The 18,586-nt window shown below is 45.9% G+C and overlaps 1 protein-coding gene across 1 annotated transcript in view; it reads right to left on the bottom strand.

Annotated features, from left to right (window-relative positions):
- GALNTL6 (polypeptide N-acetylgalactosaminyltransferase like 6) overlaps positions 1-16,461 on the bottom strand; it is a 2,516,565-nt gene extending 2,500,104 nt beyond the window's left edge. Inside the window, exons 1-2 of the mRNA XM_086962433.1 lie at positions 16,206-16,461; positions 15,027-15,370 (exon numbers count right to left, since the gene is read on the bottom strand). Of these exons, the coding sequence (XP_086818559.1) occupies positions 15,027-15,161 (135 nt within the window). The 5' untranslated portion in view covers positions 15,162-15,370; positions 16,206-16,461. The remainder of the gene's footprint in view (positions 1-15,026; positions 15,371-16,205) is intronic.
- Between the last annotated feature and the right edge of the window lie 2,125 nt (positions 16,462-18,586).

The raw sequence follows: 18,586 nt of genomic DNA, 5'->3' as shown, positions 1-18,586 counted from the left end.
AAATGATACTGTTTCTTAGATTTTTTTGTCAAAAAATTTCCCAGCAGTAGCATAAGTAACACAAGAAAATCCACAAACAAAGAAAAGGGTGCAGTACCACAGGCTGTTATTAGGTGGCCCGGTGGGGTTGTAAAGGGACCTCCATTAGCCACATAAGGTACTGAATGATTGAATGTAAGGTATTCATTATGAGCAAACTATTGCCCGGAGGTATCTTGGCACTGTAAAGGCCAGTCAGAAGATGAAACCTGAAATGTTTCCTAACAGAGAGACAGGTTTTAAGGGATCTCCTGAAATTCTGTAAACAGGGGGAGGTTTCAAGTTCCCAAGGCAAGGAATTCCAGAGCACAGCAGTAGATTTTAACCCAATGTGGCTTTCCTGAAGGGAGCTGCTTTTTAAAATACGCCGGTCCATTCCCATGAAGGGTCCTGAAAGCTGTGCATAAAGCCTTGAACTGGGCACGTTGTCTGACCGGAAGCTAGTGAAGTGCACTTAGGGCTTCCTTGTCGAATTCAAATCTAGATACTTTTGAAAGAAAGTGTGCTGAAACATTCTGCAAAGTTTGAAGCTTTTTTAGGAGCCCAGTCAATATATTAAGATAAATCCTTGTCAGAACTAATGAAATAACAACTGTTTTCAGAACTTCAAAAGGCAGATGTTTCTCAATTTTTTTAATCAGTCGAAGAGAGTGATAGGCCATAGTGACCTTGGAAATTTGATCCTGCAACGTCAATTCTTTAACAATCATTATCCCCAGATTTTTTTGCTTTTGAACCTGAGTAGGAAATTAACCCAGATCCGAGGGCCACTATGTGTCTGTCCAAAATGAGGGGTTATTTCCAAACAGGATAACCTCCATTTTGGAGGGATTAAATTTTAGAGAGTTATTGCCGATCCATTTATTAACTTCCAAAATGCACTCCCTAAAGGAGTCTCCGGTATCAGTAGTATTTTTGACAAGTGACACCAATCTGCCCCTCATCTGCGTAGGATGCCAAAGAGAAAAAGAAGGAATTAATATGATTGGCAGGGGGAGAACATAAGGAAGATTGAACAAAGGAGGGCTCAAGGATGAACCCTGTGAAACCCCACAAGGCAGGTTATAAAATTGAGAGGTAAAATCACCCACTGAAACTCTTTGCTGTCATCTAGTCAAAAATGATTGAAGAAGACTAAGTGCTGGGCCCCCAAATCCTAAGTTTGGCAGAGGGTTCACCAACACCAAGTGGTTGACCATGTCAAAAGCTGTGTAAGGATCCAATAGCACCAGGGCTACGTTCCCTCCTCTATCTAGAGTGGCTCTAATGTTTGCTGTTGCTTCCACCAGTGCAGATTGTGTCCTGTGATGTTTCTAAAACAAAAATGGGTATCTTCCAGCATGTGGTTATCATCAATATAAGCCTTTAGTTCCTGATTGAATACATTTCATGCCAGTTTTGCGTGGTTGGGGAGACTTGATATTGGCAGGTAGTTGCTCAGCTCTCTAGTATTAAGGTTGGATTTTTTTTTAAGTGGGAGAACTGACGCAGACTTCCAGTGATTGGGAAAGGCTCCCTGATTAAAAATTACTACCATGATATCAGCCAGTCAAAGTGCAAATGGTTCGTGGACACGATCATGAGGGGAACATGATTTAATAGTGGGGATCAACTTTTTTATCAGCTCTATAAATTGGATCAATTTTTAAAATTATTACTCTCTGGCGTGGTTATGTTATTAGTCATAAACAAACTGAAGATGTTCATAACTGCTGGACATGGCCCTTTCTTGCAGGGTCATCCCACAAATGTTTTTCTTCCTCCTGTAATTTTTTCTGACCGGTTGTTGGTGGTTTTCTGACTCTGGGCACTTTTTCACTGATGATCAGTGCTAAAGTACATGTGCTCTTTGTTGTAAACTTGGTAAGATTGCTCTCACCTATTCGGCATATTTAATTTACCTGCCAGTCCATTGTACAGTGGTATCCCATATACCTAGGGTCAATAAATGAAATGCTACTGGTGGGCTTGCAACGCTGCTTGCGCCACCCACCAAGGTAGCCTTTTCAACCAGCCTCAGCCCTCTCTTGCACTGCAGGTCCTGTGCGCGCAGTTTACTGCCGCTGTGACGTGACGCATAAAGTGGCTGCCAGAGCTATGGCTCCCCTTTTACTACATACCAGTTACCCCTAAGGTAGGCCCTAGCTAGCCCTATGGGTAGGGTGCTGTGTAGGTAAAAGGTAGGACATGTGCCTTACATGTGTGGCATGTTCTGGTAGTGCCACACAGCCTATTTAGTTTCTCACTGCTGTGAGGCTGCCCTCTCATAGGGGTTGCATTGGGGATTCACTGATATATATTACAGTGGTAATTCCTGACATGAGAAGGGTAGAGTGATCAAATTTGGTATGCTTGGAATAATGGTGATAAATGCTACATATTGGTGAAAGCAGATTTATTATTACTATTTTAGAAATGTCACTTTTATAAGTGGGCATTGCTGTGTGATATCTGTTTTTGTGCTGCCTGTTGTGTATTGACCGTCTGGTTCAGACTGGCAAGGGGAGAGGGGGTGTGCATTCACTCCAGCTAGACCCTGGGGGGGTTGAGGTATGTCCTGCCCTGCCTGGGTGACTCAGTGTTGGGGTGAATAGACTTTGGCAGAATTTAGAGTAGCTGGAGGGGTTTCCCCTGGCACCTGAATAGGCCTGGTCTGCATTTGGAGTGGTGGGAAGAGTAGCACCTGCACCTGAATAGGGCTGTACCTGCCTTCCACAATGATAGTGCCACCCCCCTGTGTGTGTCTGGAGCCAGGGCTTGCACTTTGAATGGGGAGCATTGTGCACTAGCAACTATAATTTAAAGTGCCCCTAGTACTGGTTTGGACTGTGCTCAGAGCCCTGTGCCAGCAGAGAACAAAGGCTTTGTGGACTATAAGGGAAGGGGCTGTGACCCCATGTTTTGTGGAACTGGAACACAAGACACTGTGTGGAGTGCCAGGAGGAACCGGAACCTGGGACTACCTACTTGTGGGACTAAACCTAATGCTTGCTGGGCAGCAAAAGGGACTGCCACTCTGCTAAGAGACCCTGTATGCTGGCCTACCTGTGCCCTGTTCTCTGGCCCGGGAATTTACCAGGGCTGTGTGACTGGCCCTGGATAATTGGAAGCAGTGCTAGGTGAGTGCTGTAATTGCCACATTGGGAGTTGTTTTCAACTTTTCATTAGCAGCGCGAGTGGAGCACTGCAGGGTTCTTCCCTCTTCACCTTCAGTGCCTGAGAGGGAAGTGCTGTAACTGCGTGGCTGGGAGCCCCTCTGCGCTGTGCAAGGTCTAGAGACCACCTTTCCTTTAAATTGATGTGTGCCTGGAGCAGCGCTTGTGAGTGCTACTTGTGAGGAGTGTGGCTTCATCCTCCCCCCGCGAGTAGATCTGAGCGCTTCTGCTTCCAAAAGCGGAGGGAGTCTGCTGCACAGAGTCGCTGCATGATGGTGGTGAGGAAACCTTCCCCTGTGTGAAGGAGTGGTTCGCTGGGAACGGGACTGCCTTGTGATAAAGGAAAGGGAGAGCTGAGGCACAAGGAGAGCTCTCTCTCTCCCAGGTGGCTTGTTTCTCACTGCTCTCTGGTCGGGGGTCTGGGTAGGTGCCCCCGGGACGGGAACGGTTGTGGCAGTGGACCAGAAGGAGCCCCAGCCGTGGGGTTCCCTTACTCCCTGGTAGTATGACACCACAGTGGGGAGGGCCAGCGGTCCAGAGGTAAGGAACCCAGCAAGGGGCCATACAAGCAGTGGAATCGGGAGGCTCCATTTACAAGCTAGAGCAGCTGCCCCGTGTGGTAGTGGGCAGCTGCTTTGACAGCCAGGGTGACTCTGGTCATACGTGGGGGACCCTGTTAGGATGCCCTGCTTTGCTAAATGGTCCGGCCCTTCCCCCTTTACAGATACATACCTACCTTTGGGGCACAATGTCTTGGCACCATAGGCTGGACTGCCGGGGGCCATTTCTCTGGTGGAAAAGGGACTGAGTAAGGTGTCTCTGCCTACGGGGCAGTACTTTATTGGCAAGATAATGAGAAGGGACACAGGAGTTGCATAGTAGGAACAGCATTTATGGTGAATGTATTATCCCTCGCTCTAATTGCCTCACATCACCTGCCCTGAGATGATGACTTATGTAATGTGTGCACTCTAGGGGTAGTTACCCTATTTCCCTGCTTGTGGTACAAGTACCATACTGTACTGTGTTATGCCCCGATGTAATATTGCCTATTGAAGGGATATTTCCTTTGGGGAAGTGGTTCTAATGTGTGCATTTTACAGGTTTCTATCATAGTGCACTGCTGATGATGTATGCGCTTAAGGTGTTATGCAAAAGGTAATATTAGAAGTAGTTACAGATTGCCCTAACTATAATGTGTCTATGACAAAGTGATTTATGGTCTATGTGAGTGGCAATGGCCTGAATGACCAAATTGTATATGTAATCCCTGTGAAGTCATGAAAATTGCCTAGTGACACAGTTATATATTTGATTGTGTTCTAATGGGTTTTTATGGATAATACAAGGGCTATTTTATATAACCTTGTATGGAGTTTATTTTGTTGTGTGCCTACTGTGTCACTGATGTGTGTGTTGTGCAAACGCTTTACACACTGCCTCTGGGATAAGTCTGACTGCTCTGCCAAGCTACCAAGGGGGTAAGCAGGGGTTATATTCAGTGTGTAACTCCCTTGCCCTGACAATAGTGGTGGCTTCTGCCTGTCTTAGGTGCATGCCCTAGCTTACCTAAAACCCAACTTCTAACAATAACCTTCTCTTAATAGAAACATGCAGGTGAGTTACAGAATTCTTGGTTATTAGTTGCTGCATTAAAAGTAATCGACACAGAGTTTTTTATTACCTGAAAAAGAGTTTTATTTAAGTCACAGGCTGCTCTATTTTACTCTGTATATTATCCTGATTTAGTAGCTAGAAATAGCTGTTTGTGCTCTGCTAGTTGTACTGATTCCTTTCCTTCATAATTCTTTTGCCATTTACGCTCCAATCTACAACATTCTTGCCTTCATTTTTTTAATGACTCCCAATACCATGTATGAGATTGTTTCTATATTATAGGTTTCTAATTAATGGGAGCTATAGTTTACATTGTCTCATGTATCCATGAGGAGATATTCTGCACCATTTGATCGATATTATCAGTGGTTTTTGGTGCAAAATTAGTGAGCAGTAGGAATAATGCCTGTTCTTGGATGTTAAGCCATTCTCTACTTGAAGACAAAGAGTTCCTGTGAGCTTGTGATGCAATGATCTGTTAGCTGCCATTTGACTGCAAAGTGTCCTGTCCAGGTTAATGGAATATTAAATGGATCATTAATATCTGGATTGTTGGAAAATATTGCATCTAACATGTGCCCTGCTCGATGGGTGGAGCCCTTTTATTTTACCAGGAGTCCTAGGCCATTCATGGACTCCAGCAATCTGATGGAGTCCCAGTCTGTTCTGGACTCCAGATGGACATTCATATCCCCCAGGACTGTAAAATCAGCACTCAACACTGAGGATTCCTGTAGGACACAAAATCTGTTTCCAAAGCAAGCTCTCGGACTGGGGGGCTGATATACTAGTAGGCCGGTGAAAGACTGTATTTTCAAAACTTCAATGGAGAAAAGCAGCGGATCAAAGCCTTCCTCCGAAGCTGATGTGAAAACTGCCCGATACTTATTGCGGCAGACCACCCCAGCCCGCCTTTTTCTTCCTCTTTCCTGTCTAGGCCAAACTTATTGAAGCCTAGGGGGGTAGCAGCAGCTATTTCTGGCCCAAAGTTAAGATCTGCCCAGGTTTCGTTATAAAAATCAGGTCTGCCTGATGAGTCATCACAAAGTCCTGAAATCCAATGTGATGCTTAAATAAAGACCTGGTATTCAGTAAAATACATGTTAGGCTATTGCGGATAGGGAAGTTCTTTATATCTGCTTTGTCTTTGTCCCTTGATTGCTTTCTAATGTGGGGCTGCTATAAAGGGTCAGATATGAGAACAGTAGATTTACAGCCATTATATACACCATTTTGTTGTGATCTAGGGTAATAGCTAATGCATTGCAGGCGCTTACCTTTATGAGCTTATAGATGCTTTCTCTTGTGTAAGTTAGCCTCTGCATTTGATCTGGATGCATCCGACCTGGGGGACGCGCCTTGGTAATGGTTCATGTACGGACGGGCGCAGATGGGCTTGCCTTGGGTGTGACTTTGGCGTTCCAGCTGTGCGAACGCACTGGTGGAAAACTTTTAAATAAGAGGGGTGTGGCCAGAGGTGTAGCAAGCACTGATTGCTTTGTGCTCTGTGAAGAAAACAGGTGAAGGAAAACTAAAACACAACTAGAGGTCCAGCAACCTCTGACCTCTGGCACAGGCTTTCCTGCACCAGAGGACTACTGGTAAATTAATAATTGTATTTTTAATAAGAGAGGAGTAATAAAAACATAAACCAGAACTTCTAAAAATGGGCCTAAGCCCTACTCAAAGGTGGCACAACCTACGGAGCCAGCCAACTCCGGAAACTGGCATTTCAGTGCCTTACCAGGAAAATAAAAGTTGCACCAACCTTGTTGTGATCTGCACAGATGCGCTGCCCAAGAATTTTAAAGCCCATCATAAGAGGGGTGTGGCCAGAGGTGTAGCAAGCACTGATCGCGGTGTGCTCTGTGAGTGAAAACAGGTGAGGGAAAACTAATACACAAACCGAGGTCTAGTGACCTTTGGCACAGGCTTCACTGCGCCAGAGTACTACTGGTTAAGTAATATTAGAAATAAAATATAGAGGGGAGTAATTAAAACATAAACCAATCAGAACTGCTAAAAACGGACCAAAACCCTACTCAAAGATGGCACAGTCTACGGGGCTAGGCAACTCCAGAAACGAGTTTATCAAAGGGAGGGAAGAGGAATAGTTGTCCTATCGGTTCCCCAAAATTGAACAGTTTTAATCAAAAATAGATAGGACACTTGTAACCACTTTGCCAAGAGATATGTGTTGAAAAACCCTCATAAACGCCGTGTTTCTTGAGAAGCGGTATATCTTGTTCTCCGCCCCACACTAGCGTTGTGGCAATAGTCATAGGATTTGACAACTTGTATCTTGCCAGCCTCGCCCGAGGCAATCTCTGGTGTATCGTGGCAGTATCCAGAGATCTGCAAAGTTTTACCCCAATGGTAAGTTGTCAAAAAGAATATAAATAGTCTCCAAACGACTAACTAATCTTTATTCACGTCGCTGGACAACTACAGTAAAAAAGGGGGGTGGGTGGGTATGCTCTTAGGACTAAGTTAAGGGTCCTTAGCATATCTCTTTAATTGAATACGTCAACATGTTTCAGCTCGCTTGGCCCGTAGGTCTATGGAGCCTTCGTCAGGACAAAAAAACATACAAAATCTAAAAATACTATCACTATTTGTGAAGTAGATGGGTTTTTTACAACTTAATAGTCTTACCCACTGTGGTTCAAAAATCTCCACCTAGAAATGAGAAAAAGGAGTAATGCTTGGCTTATTAACTGTGACTTGTTAATTGCAGTGGTCAATACATATATAAGTTATATGGTTACTGTGTACTAAATTTTACACCTATGCTTAATTTAGGATACATTTGACGTAACACTTCTTTATAGAAACACTCATGGCGAGTCAAACAAGGGGAGCAATACTATGAGGTTAGCGTGAAAACAGGTACCATTGTGTGGTCACAGTTGTTGGTCAATTGATTCGTTCGATTTTAAATACACAAAAACTACTACTAAGGAACTGGCACATCCTGAATACAGGAAAATACAATTGGCCTAAACCACGCTTTGCCAATAGACGAACTAAAAATTTACGTGATCTTCTGGTCCATACTCGCCCAAGACAATCGATCCTGTAGAAACCAACTAGAAACGTACAAATGGCTCCAGTGACAGGACATTATCCCTGTGGGTAATGCTTGGCCTGTAAATCCACGTCAACTACAAAAGCTCTACAATTGACACCTACATTCAAATGGATTCAGAAACAACACAGCAACTGCAATTCATCTCATGTGATTTATATGGTTACTTGTCCGTGTGACAAAAAGTACATTGGGATGACCTGCAGAAAGGTGAAATTAAGGATAGGGGAACATAAGAGCAATATCCGCCTTCAGAAAAATACAACAAAGCTCTGTTCACATTTTATAGAGCTAAAACATAGCATTGAAGAACTAAAATGGACTGTCATTGAAAGACTACCAGAAAGTACCCCAAATGTAGAGAAAGTACTTTACGAGAAGGAACAACGCTGTGTAGATCGCCTCAAGACAAATAAATATGGACTCAATGATGATATTTCTTGGCACCATTTTGCGCGATAAAACTCTTATCGCAAGCGGACCATATGCTCTCTGCAGAGTTCAATAGCCCCTAACAGCTTGTATTCTCAGGTAGCAAACATACAATACTATACGGAGTACGACTGGCCAAGGAGGTACAATAGATTATTTTCTAATCAGAGTCCGAGAATCAGAATCTAATCGGAGTCCCTAAGCAGCATACAATACTACACGGAGTGCCATTGGCCTATGAGGGATGACAGATCACTTTCTAATTAGAGTCCAAAAATCAGAATCTAATCCAAGTTCGGAAACCCTGAATGCGCATGCGCTTACTGAGATCGCTAGTGCCTCCGTCTCAGCAGTCCACCTGTCCATAAAAAGAACAACTTGAGGTGGCGAGAAATGAATAATAATAAAAAAGAGGTGTTGAGAAATGAACTTTATTACGCTGACCACAGAGTAGAGGTGAAACATATTAACTCAATTGGAAGTCAACTTAGTATTTAAATGAATACGCATAAGTATTGTTCCTTTTTGAAATAAGATAGAATCAATCTTTATTTCATTTTTAAGGTCGAACTATTTGACAAATTCTTAAGCCCGTTATTACGAGCGTTGTGTACTAGTTGGTCCTCTTTCTATACTGACGGTTTCGCACCTTAGAAAACTCCATCGAAAGCGTGGTTCTGGCGTCCGGAGGGCAGAACCAGCACAAGACGCGGAACACGCTTCCAACGCGGGTGAGATCCGTTGCTTTTCCTGAAGCCCGCCTTAAACTTGGATAACACAACGTAATTTTTGTAATAATGTTTGGTGTATTTACAGCCTGGGACTAATGTCCGTACCCTCTGAGGAAGTATAGTGATACAAATTTCAGGTAAGACCTCACACGAGGTACTCCTACTATATCTTTATACCTCCCTCGTTTTTACAACAGCCAGAGTGTTGCCTTGTTATTTTTCCTAGGTTCATGATACTCCCACCCAACCTAGAGGTACGAACTTCTTCAATAGAACTTATTCGTGACAATTTTTAAATTAAGTGCCTTTTTACCCTGTGTTTACCCTGTGATTACAACGAAGAAGGGTATTGATTCCATTATACACAGTTGGACAAATGTAAGATTACTATACCTGATACATTGTACAGTAGTTTTTGTGTATTTAAAATCGAACGAATCAATTGACCAACAACTGTGACCACACAATGGTACCTGTTTTCACGCTAACCTCATAGTATTGCTCCCCTTGTTCGACTCGCCATGAGTGTTTCTATAAAGAAGTGTTCCTTCAAATATATCTTAAATTAAGCATAGGTGTAAAATTTAGTACACAGTAACCATATAACTTATATATGTATTGACCACTGCAATTAACAAGTCACAGTTAATAAGCCAAGCATTACTCCTTTTTCTCATTTCTAGGTGGAGATTTTTTAACCACAGTGGGTAAGACTATTAAGTTGTAAAAAACCCATCTACTTCACAAATAGTGATAGTATTTTTAGATTTTGTATGTTTTTTTGTCTTGACGAAGGCTGCATAGACCTACGGGCCAAGCGAGCTGAAACATGTTGACGTATTCAATTAAAGAGATATGCTAAGGACCCTTAACTTAGTCCTAGGAGCATATCCACCCACCCCCCTTTTTTACTGTAGTTGTCCAGCGACGTGAATAAAGATTAGTTAGTCGTTTGGAGACTATTTTTATTCTTTTTGACAACTTACCATTGGGGTAAAACTTTGCAGATCTCTGGATACTGCCACGATACACCAGAGATTGCCTCGGGCGAGGCTGGCAAGATACAAGTTGTCAAACCCTATGACTATTGCCACAACGCTAGTGTGGGGCGGAGAACAAGATATACCGCTTCTCGAGAAACACGGTGTTTATGAGGGTTTTTCAACACATATCTCTTGGCAAAGTGGTTACAAGTGTCCTATCTATTTTTGATTAAAACTCCAGAAACGAGCCATTCGGTGCCTTTCAAGGAAAATGACAGTTGCATCAACGTAGTCATGATCTACACGTATACGCTGCCGGAAGACTTTTAAAGCCTGACATAAGAGGGACATGGCCCGAGGTGTAGCAAGCACCAATTGCGGTACTCTCTGCGAGGGAAAACTAAAACACAACCCGAGGTCCATCAACCTCTGAACTTTGGCACAGGCTTCCCTGCGCCAGAGGACTACTGGTAAAGTAATATTAAAAATAAAATGAAGAGGGGAGTAATGAAAACATAAACCAATCAGAACTGCTAAAAATGGGCTGATGCCCTACTCAAAGATGGCACAGCACTGGTGTAACTAAATTTGAGGGGGCCCCCCTGCAAGGCACGTGGAGAGACCCCCGGACTAAATCAGGATTTCTCCTGCAAGAGTACTGTGCTGAGGTGGCTTCTGGAGCTTGCCCCACCCCCTGCACTGTGGGGGCTGCCATGGCCTGTATTAAGCCACTGTGGTGCAGCCTATGGAGACAAGTAACTCCAGAGCTGGGCACTTCAGCGCCCTACTCGGAAAAATAACAGTTGCACCAAACTTGTGGTGATCTGCACCAATAATGCAATTATAAAGAGAAATCTTGCACCTGAGCATACGTTTCCATTTGTTTTTTTTGGCAGGAAGATTGAATCTGAAATCTTGCACAGAGGTAAGTAATGAGTAGACACGCCCTCTGATTTGAGACCATGGATATGACCTGCCTCCTGCTGTCTGTCATGGTCACTCAAGAGCTCAAGACTGATTCTCTCCTGAATGCCAGCTGCAGCTGGAAGTCAGTGGCACGCCTTCTCTTCCTGCTCAACATTAACTTTATCAGTGCTTCTGTGTTGCTGTGGTGGATATATCAAGACAAAATCTGAGGCTACCCACACTCTGGCTTATATTGTGCCTTTGTGAGAATGGCGGTCGATTCTGTGAAATAGCTATATGCTATAGAGCCTAAAGATTTTCGAATACCAAAATCCGTTTATTTATTTCAATACAGGCATGATAACATAATGTATAACGTTGTGTGATGATTTTATTATGATTCGATACAAGACAGTGTTCAGGGTGAAAAACTGAACTGGGAATGGGACTAGTAGTGGGATTGTGTGAATTTTATAGTGCTCTGTGTCAAACTTTGGAGTTCCATGATCAAACCAAAGTTAATCCAACTCCAATGTTCATGCTTAAAAGGTGAAGAATATGAGCATGCACGAGACTACAACCATTTTTCAAAGCGCTAAAAAATATAACATTTGTCGTAAAGTACTAAAAGAACCAATAGTTGCTGGAGCGCACACATGGAACGGTAACCGTTGTTCATTTTAGCTTCTGCCTAGGCCTCAAGTCAGTGTTATAAAGTAGACGATCAGTATGGAACTGAGCTTCTCCAGGGGCCTCATTTATGAGGCTGTGCGTCACTTTTACGCCGCGGTGCGTCACTTTTTGTGACGCACCAGTGGCGTAAAATAGTTACAAAGTGACGCATCTAGGTAGATGCGTCACTTTGTAAACCCCTGCACCACATTATACCTGCGCCAGGTATAATGTGTGCAAGGGGGGCGTATTGACGCAAGGAAGGCTCGTAGAAGTGACGCAATGTGATTTCACTGCGTCACTTTTAGGACGCCGTTGCGTTAAAATCTTGCGCCTGCCTCACAGCAGGCGTAAGACTGATGCAGGCCCTTTCACATGGGGCTTGCCCCATGTGAAAGGACACATTTCTGCAGTTGCGTCACTTTTGTGACACACTCCAGCATTGCGTCACTTTTGCGCTTACAGATACGTCAGAAATACTGACGCATCTGTAACTCCTTGCGACATGATGCTTCATACAATAAATATGATGCATCAGGAATGTCGCAAGGAGTGCGCACTGAGAAGTGACGCATCGCTGCTTTCACGCAGCGATGCGTCATTTCTCATAAATGAGGCCCCAGGCTTTTACTGCCAAGCAGTAGCATACGCCACCAGTCAACAACCTGCAGTGCCCAGCATGTGGTGACTCAAACGAAACTATTGAGCACATTTCTTCTTTTGTCCAACATATGTGACCTATGGGAGGTGCTGGATTATTCCACTTTGTCAGAATTTGGGAACTAGGGAGTACAAAGAAGCACTCAGAATTTTGAGATATGATACATGTAGATTGGTAGTTTTTGCTGTCTGTTTTCTCATGGGGCTGTGGATAGTAAGGCACAAGAAGAGCATTTCCCACAGTGGGGTAGCAAGAGGGTTGGGGGACATCCACGTCATGAGGCACGAGTTTTAGGGACAGAGGCCCGCTCTTTCTTGCGGCTGTCGCGGGGTGGCAAACACAGGGAGTGCCACAGGCAGCAAAAGGTCTGGCTACACCACTGCTTTCCATTGAAAACTTGTATAGTGACGATCTGTAAAACGGTAACTGATTTTACTGCTAGAAACAGGATGTGCAATACTATCGAAGTAATATAGAAACCTTTACAGCCTGGTGTGCAGTTATAGGATTAGCTGGTTATGCAATTATGTTAATTAACAACACCAGTCAGAGAGATACCTGGCACTTCTTGACTTATTGCATAAAACTACCCTGTTGCAGGAGCATGCTTAGTAGTAAGGAGGCATCGGTTGTCAATGTTTATTATTTTGCAAATGTTATATTATAAATCATAACTGGTTTTATTGCATGATTTTACCTTATTTACCTTATTTGCTTGTATGGCTCACAGCTGGAATAAAGTTTGATTGACTAATGACAATCAGAATTCTGTGATGCATGTTACATGTGCAAAGCAACAACAATCTATTGAAGTACGCGGAATTCGCACTGTGTATGAAAAAATTCAACAACTCCATGGTAAATACTTCAAGATCACAGCAGAGCAGGGGCCCAGCAGGCACATCTGTTTAATGTAGGGTGAAAGCAAACATGAACTATAGCCTGCCACGCCAAACCTAGCTAAACAATGGAGCAATGCCACAAGAGACACGGAGTCAGTCCTCGCTTTCTTCACAGACAACATTTTGCAGGGTGGACGCGTAAGCCCGTGCGTAAAAGGTAAGCGTTAAAATGCGACTGATTTCTTTTGATAACAAAGAAAATCACAGCTGGCTCCACTTTAACCTACACACAAGTGACAGCTATCGTTTAACAAGGACTTGACGTGTTTTGCCAAAGTTTAGACTGCTAACACGTCTGTGTTTTATCGGAAACAGATTGCATTCACACGTTTACCCCCCCCAGCCCCCCCCGCCCCCTCCCATTGCAGTTTCCTGTAAATGGGAGCGAAAGCAAACATGGAGTATGTCCAAAGTCCCCGCTCACAAGTGCGCTGCTCTTAGTAGAACAGCGAAAACCACTCACCTAGATGATAGCTGAACGCAATGCACAGCGCCTCGAAGCACGTCTAGAGCGCATACCTGCATGCGTTTCTGTACCACTGTGGCCTCATCAAGGGACCCAAGTCATAACAGCAAACAACGTTAACAGGCCTATGCGATTTCATTCGGTTGCTTGCTTGTTTTATTTTTGCCCTGGGTGGTAAAGGATGCGAAAGGGTGCGTTTCTATTCGTAGACTTGCAAGTGCTTCATTTAATGATTTATAATATGGAACTCATGGTTCAAATCTGGAGTTCACTCTCCGCACAGAGAAAGTTCCCAATCGTCATTGTGCTGCTGCTACTGTTTATGTGGAATAAGCATGTCTTATTCCTACAAGGGGTTCGCTTATCCCACAACACTATGCCCAGAACCCCGTATGTGCTCTTCTTTCTACACGCCCATGCATCTGATAGCGCTGTGAGCAGGCATGCAGGTGGTGGCTGATGGGACACAGGTACCAAGATGCACTGCTGCAGGATGTGAACTGACATCGCCCTGAATGCTTCGACACGTGCATGGAGCTAGTCGACGGGATACAGGTACCAGGATGAACTGCTGCAGGAAGTAACCTACCCTCGCCGCTGAATACCTCGGCACGTGCATGCACGTATCTGACGGGATACAGGTACCAAGATGCACTGCTGCAGAAAGTAACCTGCCCTCGCCGCTGAATACCTCTGCACGTGCATGCAGGTGTTGGACGGGATACAGGTACCAAGATGCACTGCTGCAGGGAGTAACCTGCCTTCGCCGCTGAATACCTCGGCACGTGCATGCAGGTGTCTGACATGATACAGGTACCAGGATGCACTGCTGCAGGGAGTAACCTGCCCTAGCCGCTGAATACCTCCGCACGTGCATGCAGGTATCTCACATGATACAGGTACCAAGATGCACTGCTGCAGGAAGTAACCTGCCCTCGCCGCTGAGTACCTCGGCACGTGCATGCAGGTGTCTGACGTGACACAGATAGCAAGATACACTGCAACAGAAAGTAATCTTCCCTTCCCGCTGAATACAGGTACAGGTACCAAGATGCACTGCTGCGGGATGTAATCTGGCATCGCCCTGAGTACCTCGGCACGTGCATGCAGGTGTCTGAGATGATACAGATACCAAGATGCACTGCTGCGGAATGTAATCTGACATCGCCCCGAATGCCTCGGCACGTGCATGCAGGTAGTCGACGGGATAGATGTACCAAGATGCACTGCTGCAGAAAGTAATCTTCCCTCCCCGCTGAATACCTCGGCCCGCTCTAAGAAACTCCCGAGGGCCATTTGAAACATGTTTGGCTGTTCTCGAGTTTTCTCCCACCACCTGTCGTCATTTATAGGAGCAGCACCACTGAGACTTACCTGCTCCCCGGGCTCCACCGATTTCACCAGCTGCTTATCCTTGTACAGCGACCACAGGCCAATGTTTGGCAAGAAAACCAAAGCCACCATAAACAAAAATGTCATCTGCAGGAATCTCTTCTGCTTCTTCTTCATGGCGGAGCGGGCGATGGTCTCTAAATCCCACTTATCCAAGAGGGGTCACTCCCAGCACAATGCGCCGATTCCTCCTGACCGGCGAGAAACTTCCAGTGCTGCTCAGTGCAGAGAGAGCAGCGGCTCCAAGGGAGTAGCGCAGAAGTCGAGCCCTCTTGATCACAGGGCGGGCCACGCAGAGATCACAGCAGTCTGTGTAGTATCACCCCCTGTTAATGGAAGCACAAGAGGTACACGTGATGAGGGGCGAGCTTTGCAGGAGAGGGAGAGATCTGAACGAATAGCACTCAACTAAAAGGTCCCGTGTTGCTTTAAATCTGAAAGTGCAGGTGTGAGTAGTGCCCTCGGGAACTAGCCAATAAGTTCCACCAGTGAGAAAGTCACCTGACGGTAATCCGGGGTCTTTGTAGAAAAACTCACAAACTTTAGACAGACATTGACAGACCCACACTCCTCCGTGCTGATAATGGCAACCTCATCTGAAAGTTCGTAACAGGCAATTACCATTAAAATACTGCACGTGTATAGGCCAGGCTCGACATATATTGAGGCAGTTACAAAGAGACCACAAGGTATTGAGAAACGCAGGCACTGCGCGACTGCTTTACACTTCTATAAATGAGCCGGAGTTGTGAGTGAACCTCCCCCAGCAAGTTGTTTGAACTCGAGAAAGCCTGCGCCAGAAGTGTCATCACACCGCCTGATGTGATTCATATGCAGGCATTAGATCAGGTAAAATTCAGGTTCTCTCTGGCTGCTTCTATTGTTTTCGAGTCTAGTATTTGTTTACAGACACTTCTAATGTTCTTATTCACCAACGTGCCGTTTTATGTAGCCCGCAGGTATTGGTATGAAGCCATGTATATCATTGCAGGGTGACGCGGGTCTCAGAATGCGCGGCTGTCAATATGCCCTCTTCCACGCTTCTTTGCCAGTCTGTCTCAGGCTGCAGCGCGCACCCGCCCATTCCGCTGACTTCATTACTACACACAACATTGCTTTATGGCATGACCCAGAAACCATGAATCACCTCAGCAGACTTACCCCAGACAGCGGAGTAAATAAAGCACCTCCCGGTCATAAATATCCTCCTAGAGACGGGTGTCTTCACTGCTCCAGCCTGCTCGGGTCTCCACGCGTCTCCTGCAACTCGCCAGACGTGCGAATCATGTCCTCAGAAAGAGCCCGTCTCCAAACCCCACAGATGTGCCGCGAGAAGAGCAGCGAAGCGCTGGAGCTGCTCCAAATGCCCACGGCAGCAGCAGCAGCAGCGCCAGAGCAGACCTGGGAGAGGCGCAGGCAGCATCCCTCTGCCTGCCGCCGCTGCCTTCCAGCCGAGGAGATGTTAGGAGGTGTAAACACGTGGATGAGAAATCTGAACCAGGGGGAGGGGAAGCGCTCATCCCTCCCAGGTCTGAGATCCTCAACAAACACAGCCGGTGACAGGGGAGGAGGCTGCAGCGGGGAGGAGGGAGCAGCGAGGCTCCAGACACAGGCTGTGGCTGTCACCGGCGCACTCTGCCTCCGGGCTCCGAGGACAGCAGCTCACAAGGGAAGCTCGGCCAACTGCACGAGGAGGGAAGTCGGCCTCTGAGGATCCTGTCTGGCCACGGCATGGTCAGCGGAGACGGGGATTCTGAGCTCCGTCTGTGTCCAGGTGGTACCCTCTGCCAGGCGGCGCGGATGCAGCAGGGTTCGTCTGCTTGTGCCGGCCAGTGTCTGCGCCCGCCCGCGGTATGTGACGGTTCTGAGTCACGCAGGTCGTCGATGGATCGCCAGTTTAGGAGTGGTAGCTGTCAACGAGGACGAGACGGACATTCAGACAGGATCCGGAGCAAGAACCCGAAGTGAGTATGCGCATGATACGACTGTGTAAAACAACAAGCCGTTGTGTGCAGGCATCTCCACTGCGTTGGCTCAGAGACTCTGATTTTGGTGCATGTTGAGCCTCTTTGATTAGTCTAATCAGTGGTGCCGCTTAGACACCTGTATATATGGCTTGCTCCAAAATGTATGCCAGCAGCCTCTTGCACGGTGCAGGCTCTTCCACTGGAGCGTCTGTGTAGGTGAGAGATACTACTAGCTTTCTTGATCCACAATGTGTAGAGGCAAGCGTTAGTGAACGCGTGTGCCTTAAGGCTTGGTGCGCTACCTCGTCAGATTTCAACTCTGCGGACATCCCCGGGAGCCACGTCAGCGGTACAGGTTCAAAGACGAGTGCATATGTTTTGCCCCACAGTTGTTTGTAGGTAGCCTCCTACTGGGCGCTGGCACTTCCTGAGGTGCGTCTTTGCACGCGTGCCCTCGAAAGCCTTTTCAGCAGCTAGCTCCAGGGTGCAGACACTGTTTCTTGTATGTTTTCTTCCCAAAGCTCTCATTTGGAAACAATCTCCAAGCGGCTGGGACAGCTTTGGTGTTTGTGTAGCCCCCCCCCCCCACGTCTCCGAGTTTAGCATCAGTCCCAGACGAGTAAGAGTTACACCTGCGAGCCGGCGTCTAGGCACAGTCTCATACTCCTTCCCACATGCCTCTAGGCTTTTTATATAATCACCCCAATGTGAAGACTAGTCTGTGGTGCGCCAGTATAATCGGATCCTGCAACTATCTGGATAAATTTAATTCCAAGATGCGGGCTCAAGTGCATTCATATTGCCTCTACTCATGTAACCCTGAATATTTAGGCATGTGCTTTGTGCGGGATGTGTGGAAGCAGATCCTAAAATGTCTGTGTCACAAATAACCAAAAGATGGACACCCAGCCTCTGGGTATGACTATAATCTACAACTATCTCTTGGCAACGAGCTAACAGATGCTGCTTCATCATCAGGTGCACGTCTCTCTATGCTTAGTGATGTCCAATGGTGTAGATTATGGCCTGGCTAAATGTCATGTGACCCCACTAGCCAACATTTGAACTCATCTGCAGGGCACAGGTTCAGCATGCTATACACTAGAGTGATCACCTATTGTCCACAAGCCAGTGCATGCAGCCACGATTAGAGTCTAGCTACATGACATTTTGCATATGTGAACTAGTCCTCAGCAAGCATCTGTTAGCAATCCCTTTGTATTGATGGCTTAGTGTCTCGTGCACAGCAAGCCTCTTTATATAGCCACGTGTCAGGTTACAGGGCCTGCTTCTGGTGTATGTGACCAGCCCCCACAAGCCTGGGTGTAGAGGTGCATCCATGCTTCAGGGCCGTCTCCTGGCTGTGTGGCCAGTGTGCATTACATTCTGGGCTAATACAGGTCTATAGTTTAGACTCAGTTTCTGGCCTGTGTATGTGCGTGTTTGTGTATGATGAGAATCATACATGTTTCTGCACAACGCCACCTCCTGGGTTTAGACTCAGCCTCTACTGCACATGTGTGATCATACTACAAGTAACCTCTTTGTGAAGCTCCCTGTCCCCATAGGCTTCTG

Source organism: Lissotriton vulgaris, chromosome 3_1 (genome assembly GCF_964263255.1).
Source record: "Lissotriton vulgaris chromosome 3_1, aLisVul1.2, whole genome shotgun sequence".
Taxonomy (NCBI): Eukaryota; Metazoa; Chordata; class Amphibia; order Caudata; family Salamandridae; genus Lissotriton; species Lissotriton vulgaris.
The sequence above is the reverse complement of the archived record's forward strand: the minus strand, read 5'-3'. Positions and strand labels throughout refer to the sequence as shown.